The 7,260-nt window shown below is 39.7% G+C and overlaps 1 protein-coding gene across 1 annotated transcript in view; it reads left to right on the forward strand.

Annotated features, from left to right (window-relative positions):
* mamdc4 (MAM domain containing 4) overlaps positions 1–4,601 on the forward strand; it is a 32,516-nt gene extending 27,915 nt beyond the window's left edge. The window contains exons 27-29 of the mRNA XM_042060085.1: positions 2,312–2,493; positions 2,949–3,023; positions 3,799–4,601. Coding sequence (XP_041916019.1) covers positions 2,312–2,493; positions 2,949–3,023; positions 3,799–3,819 — 278 coding nt within the window. The 3' untranslated portion in view covers positions 3,820–4,601. The remainder of the gene's footprint in view (positions 1–2,311; positions 2,494–2,948; positions 3,024–3,798) is intronic.
* The last annotated feature ends 2,659 nt before the right edge of the window (positions 4,602–7,260 follow it).

Genomic DNA, 7,260 nt, shown 5'->3' on the forward strand with positions numbered 1-7,260 from the left:
TCAAAGTTTCAAGTTATGTCGAGCCTTAGTGTTTAAAAAAAATAGCGATTTTGACGCGACCATGTAGCCTACTAAACTACAGTTCGACTCGGGTACGTGCGTAGCCTATTTCAAGTGACAAAATCTATAAAGTTTAGCTAACGATATAACATCCTACTCCACTGTGACTTCGTTCATGACACTCCTGTTAGGCTAAACTATTATTCACATTTGCTCAAAGATTTCATTAGTATAAGTCCTTTTCGCTCCCTACGTTAATGTATTCCAAGCGATCTGCTTCTGGGGGGGGGACGTAGTAATTGAAACACCATGCCTGGGTACGTAATCACTCTCAGGGACGCCCTCTGTTCGCTGGTTGGTCGGCTGCCCAACTACCGAAGTAAACGAGTGTGAATCCACCTATTCCAGACGGAGTACTGTCAAGGGGGAAGGCGAATTCCCGGAAGTAGAAGAATCGACGTAGGCTGGAGGGACCACCTCTCTGCTAACGCCCATAGAAGCCCATTCATTCTACGATTTTTTTGAAATACCATAACTTCATATAACATATATCCTGTGCCGATATTGTAGCTTCTGTGTAATCCACATAAACACTACAAAGGCAAAACAGACTCCACTACCTCGTCCGTAACGTTGGTTACCCGTAAGAAGAATGGTTAGCTTGTTCGGTTGGAGGGAAGCTAGCTTTGACGTAATGTCTCTTTCGCGCCTAGGGAGATAACCGTATTGTTTGGATAAGAAGCTCAGTCCACCTTACTGTCTATGACGGTAACTCATAAGCAAAACCTAGCATACACGACCGTATGTTAAGGTAAAGCATTACACAGAGGCAACCTAATAATAATAAAAAAGCAAACCTAATTTAAAAAAAAACGGCACTAATCATTTCTGAGGTTTTCGATGGATTGACCGTAGGTCGGAAAAGTGGAAAGAAGATTAGCTTCAAGGCTATAACTTTTTTGTTTTGTTGACTGTTTTTGAAGATGATCATGTATGGTAGCTTCAACATTAACACGACTTGGTGAGGATGATATTAATAATAATACATAAATAAATGTTTAACTTTGATGACTTTGAAGGCGAAGGAAGTGTGAGAAGAATTTCTGTGTATCTATCATATGAGTTACAAGATTCAGTTCGATGGCTAACGTCATGAAGTTAAGTGTGAGTCTGCGCAGTACTGGGGGGACCAACTGAAAAATCGTTCTATTTGACTCAGTGCCCTCCCATTGAAAACAACGGAGTCTGTTCGTCCATTTCTTTTACTGTCTATGAGTACTGTAGGGAGAAGAAATCGACCGGAAGTAAGTAGGCAGGCCGAGGCCAGGCTAGGCTTCTATGGGGGTTAGCAGAGAAGTGGTCCCTCCAGCCACCATTGTTTCTTCTACTTCCGGGAATTCGCCTGCTCCCTTGGTGCTGCCGCTTAGCATATAGCTACAGGCTGCGCATGTCATTACAACGTTGCTCCGGAAATGCCCCCAGAAGTAATTGAAACTTCACAACTTTATTGTCCACTCAAGGCCAGAAAATAAACAGTGACATAATCGATTATGGCACGTTGCCGCATCGATGCTGAATTGTGCATGCCCGGCATTGCAATGCATCGCCGAATTGATTATTGTTGACACCACTACTGAACCTGTCATGAATAGGCCAAAATGATTGACCTGTCACCCCCCAATCCAAATGGATGCAACTGCATTTATAGGCTAAGCCTAGGTCTGTACATGACGGGCCGCAAATAGGCTAAATAATTTAAAAAAATAAAAGAAAATCCCGGAGGTCACCGGCCCACATGTGGACCGGCCCACCGGTCATTTGTCCGGTTCTACAGATTACCAGTCCGAGCCTGACTTAATTCCAATCAGGGAGGCAGTCCTGAGGGTGAAAACAGACACATTGCAGCCAAGAAACCTGTTAGACTCATCAAGCTCAACTACTAACAAGTCTGCTCTAATTTATGATAGACTGTGTTTACATGGACTTAAGTATCCTGGCTTTGATCATATGTTTCCATTAACACAGATTAATATTCCTGTATAAATGATAATTTCTAGTATCCTGGTTACCAACAATAGAGTTCTGTATATATAGCTAGCAGCTATCTGGGATGAAGGTGTACATGAAACAGTATCCCGGTTTCTTTCGGAGTATTCCAGGTAGGTTAACCGGATTTCTCAAAATTGGGATATGGCTTTAAAAGACTCCTCACTGTCACCAGTAACATTGATGAGGGCACAGTCATCATGACAGAGAGTATTTATGCAGTGAGCGCTTGGTCTGAGTGAGTCTTCTTACGGTGCCTCTACAGCTGCCTCACCCCCAAGTGCTGCGGGAGGTATCGCTGCGTCCATCATCGTGGGGCTGCTGCTGCTGGGGGCATTTGCGGCCATCATGTACTTCTACCTGCGAGTGCGGGAGAGGATCAAAGCCACCACTCAGTCCGAGATTAGCGGCGGAATCAGTAATGAAGTTTATGAGTCAGCGTCAGTGGTGAGTTAAAGCAGTTAAACTATTTCTATGTCAAGTGTTGAAGCAAAATAACCTTCAGGAAACATGTGTAGGACAGCCTGAAACATGTGTCACTGTGAAACACATTTAAGATGCTACAGTATGCATTAGTGTTCATTTGGTACATTTGTAGTGATATATTGTATACATCAGTAGAATGGCAGTATGCAATTAATGTAGACTACATTTCTTGTGATTTCTATAACTGACAGTCTCATGCTTTCCGTCATTGTGTGCAGTGTGCTTTATATCTATCTGCAGCTCCTATAACTCATAAATAAACTAACACACACACACACACACACACACACACAAAAAAACATTATTTGCATTGTATATCATCAATGCCAGCTGTCTGAAAATACAAATGACAGCTATCTGTGTACCAATGGCCTTGGTTGATTCTTCCTGCCTGTTTGTATGTTTCCATCCTGCAGCAAGGCCATGGACCTGCCTCTCCCAGCAGTTCACACGTAGATGTGGTCGGTTTTGGGAATAAAATGTATGCAGAGGTGAGTGCAACTTGGAAAATGGCCTTCTCAAAAACCACATGTTAGACTGGCTTTGATTGAGTTCTGTCAATTATCTCTGTGAATATACAAGAGGACACTGCCCATTTCACTTAAAGGGATATTCCACCATTTGGGGTATTACACTCATTTTCCACCTCCCCTTGAGTTAAACAATTGATTTTTACCTTTCTCCAGTTCATCCAGCCGTTCTCTGAGTCTGGCGATACCACTTTTAGCTCCAGCCTAGCATAGATCATTGAATCCGATTAGACCATTAGCATATCGCCTGCTAGCATCACGTTTAAAAGTGACTAAGATTTCCGGTAAATTTCCTATTTAAAACTTGTCTCCTCTCAAGTTAGAAAGTGTAATAAGACCAATGGAAAATAAAACGTAGCGATTTTCTAGGCTGATTTGACATGGAACTATACTCTCATTCAGCCGTAATAATCCAGTCACTAACCAATTTGTCTGCTGCAGCTTAACCTTGTTGCTGGAAGTTAGCATACAGGGACTATTTTCAGGTGCTGGATGATATCATTGTGCTGCTGTGCCCATGGTGTTCCTTGATTATTACGCTGGAATGAGAGTATAGTTCCATCAATTGTTCAAAAATCAATTGTTTAACTCAAGGGGAGGTAGAAAATGACTGTAATTCCCCAAATGGTGGAATATCCCTTTAATTGAAATACACTGGTGTTTATTTTCATTCACAAACACTATTATCCTGTCATTATATTCATGCACATCTCTCTCTCTCTCTCCACACTTCAAGACCTCTGAGGAAACACCATAGAGAAACTGTGGGTGGTTTTGATGAGGTTTTGCTGCCACCTACTGGTCACCTGTGTGCCTGTGATATGATTTTACCACTGATATGATTTAACCACCAACCATGTGGGACAGTCTGACCTAATAGATGAATCTCATGCGTTGTACTATATTAATACCAACACACATACAGTGGGCTGCTGCAGATGAGTGTGGATAACCTTTGTTGTGGAATTAATTCAGTAATTAGACTATCGAGTAACCAGACTGTACATCAAATTGCACTTATGTTTTTATTAATGTTGTCTTTACTCTTGGTTCTACTTACATGTTATGTTGAAGGTAAATAACGTCCATCGTGTCATTTTCATATAAATCATAAACTATTTGGTGCATGCAGCACAATAACACTTCAACAGACCACTGTGACTGCAATTCCTTTCAATACAACTCTCATCTGTAATCGACGATTGGCTCTGAGGTTTCAGACTCCATCAGGCTGTGCAGGTTTCAAAACACTGAACAGGGGTTTCAACTAAAAGATGAGAACAGTGTCAGGATGGTGGGATAACCTGCTTAGACTCCTGTCACATGGGAATGTAAACAGTGACAATGTAAATTTGTTCACACTCCTGAAATTCATTTGGATTTTTTAATTTGAATTATAAAATAAAACACTCCTACCACCAGGGCTGGTTCTAGCCTACCACGTTTGGGTGGGCTGATGTATTTAGATGTATTTGAAATACGTATTTAATTACTTTACATATTTTGTCATTTGTATTTTGCAGGTTTGGAAAAAATCAAATGTAGTTTGTAACAAAATACTTTGAGGGGTTGTATTTAGAGTATTTCAAATACTTAAATACTTCTCTGTTATTTTTTTTCTTTAAAAAGCCAACAGGACAGCATGAAATGTGAACCCATTTTTCCTTTTTCTTGCAGTAGTATGCCACATTTTGTCCTATAGAAATAAATGTGACTTGACTTAACAGTTAAAAGTAAAAACTTTTCTCTTCTGTGTGCGGGTGTGTGTTGCGGCGGTGGAGATGGGAGTTGGATGGCCTTGGTGGAGGGGAGTGGGGAACCAGCGACGCATAGGGCAGTTTATACAACCCTCCCTGACTGCCCTATTCGTTGGTTCATGTGTTACAATCATGTCAGCTGCATGACATTTCACGACTTGTCGCTTGCAGACGCTTGCAGATTTGTCACTTTCTGATATGGAGACAAAATATTCCAAAACATATTTTTTCACCAAAAAACAATGGTCACGAAGAAAGAAGAAATGACAAACATCAGTTGAAGCGTACGTTTGAATCTGACCAGAAGAATAAGCTAGGCTACATTCATTCTTTTGCTCTTTTGCGATGTCATTACATCACCAAAAGTATTGGTTTCACCAAAAATATTTGGCAGTAGTTTCAAACTACCGAAATATCCACCTATAAAATATTTTGATACAAAATAGCAGTCAATGAGTGGAGTGCACGCACATCTACAAAATTTAAACAGGTGCTGGGCTTAGCCGACAATTGAAAAATACCAGTGTGCGGGTATCTTTTTATTTTACAAAATATGCAGCCATTTTCTTCAAACCAATAGGGTAGATTGATCTAATGTTGGACATTTTTTGCTTTTCTGACTTCTGTAGTAGGCTATATTAGGTTACAATGTGAGGACAACATATTAAATCCACATTCAATTTTGGTGACAGGACCCTACAGCTTTGGCTTTCCCAGTTTCACTGGCATTCATTATTTTGGGGAGGAGCCACACCCACTGGAGTGATAGGTGTCCCACATTAGGACAATTCAGTATAAAAAAAACTAATTATAGTGGATGGAATCCACTATCTTGAAATCTCCTGGCTTCTTCTTCTTCTTATAACCTTTTCTTTTTACCTTTTCAAGAATGAATGTGACTCTAACCGCTTAACGTACAGACATGTTGAAATAACCATTGTGTAGGTCTGGAGTGGGGCAAGAGAGTTGTTATTTCAGATTTTTTTTAAAAGTTTATACTTTTTGAGAAATAGGGGATTAAAAATGTTAAAACGCTCATTTTTCCCCCATAGACTTGAATGGCTGTGATGTAATAATGACCTAAAGCCAGCTGCGCTCGTTAAGCTCCCAGAGTAGTTCCCAGGCTAATCAGAACACTGGCACAGGTGTCACCTGTGAATCCAACTGTCTCAGTTTCTAGTGGAAATACCATTGAAATCCTGTTGATCTGTAGTTAGAATTTCAACGTTGCTTCAATATTAATGAAGGGTGCAAAAGTGATGTAGAATAAATGTTGCAAATGTTGATTCAATGATTTTAACGTTGACAAAGTAATGTAACATAGATTCAATAACTAATTGTTATCTGGGTGCAGAATGAGCAGTCATCAACACCAACTGAAAGCCTCGTTTTGCAGGTAGTCTTGCATTGCATACAATTAGGCTTTCTCTGAACTACATTTTCCAAAGGCCAGCTTTCGTGCTTGTGTCACAACTTCAGAACGGCTTGACGCACAAGCTTCAAATTTGGTGTGAACATTTGTATATGGACTCAACGATGAAGTCAAATGTCAAGGTCAAACCCACCTTGAGTGTGATATCTCAAGAATGCCTGATACACAAGGTTTTTTGGTACGAGGGTTTGTATAAACTCAAAGATTAAGTGATTCAATGTTTTTTTTTTTCAGGAATCTCCCCACCAACATTAACCCAGCAGCTTTCCATCCACTATTGTAATTCCTTTGGGATTACATTTTTAGTTACAAAAATACTATTTTGTATTTGAAATACATATTTGAAATATATACTGTATATCATAAATACTGTCCATCCTTGTCCATATAACCATATTATCTATTATCCACAGTTATCAGGTTCTGTACGAAAACAAACTTTTTGGCAGGGAAATGCATACCTCAGAGAAATCAAAAATCAAAAACACTTTAAAGTCTTTATTGCAATGAAACAAATTTCAGACTTCAAAGCAATCCTGCTGTATGTAATGCCAGTGGTTTTACACCCATTAATTGTACAAAAAGCTAAAGAACAAAAGTTTCATACTGTAAACATCTTATATTCACTGAATTGTTAAAACCCCATAAAAGTTATTTTGTATGAAAAACAATCCTATTGTTGAGTGCTATAGTGATCTGTCCTCTGGCAATCAACATCCATTTTTTATTCAATATAATTTCTGAATATATCTTAAATGAATTGGACTGTCTCTGGATCCACATTTCACTGCACAAAAGACTACCCTGTTGGGTGCAGTTGTACTCAATGTAGTCTTACAAATGAAACACTAAATGTGTTTTGGGGTGCCAACAATTCCACACATACTCAGAACTTCACTGGAGGGAAGACAGGGTATACAGTGTAAGCATTTGCTGAAATGAGTAGCCTACTTGCTCCAACAGTGTACAGTATGTGTGTGTGTGTATGTACAGTATGTATATATAGTTC

Source organism: Alosa sapidissima, chromosome 13 (genome assembly GCF_018492685.1).
Source record: "Alosa sapidissima isolate fAloSap1 chromosome 13, fAloSap1.pri, whole genome shotgun sequence".
Taxonomy (NCBI): domain Eukaryota; kingdom Metazoa; phylum Chordata; class Actinopteri; order Clupeiformes; family Clupeidae; genus Alosa; species Alosa sapidissima.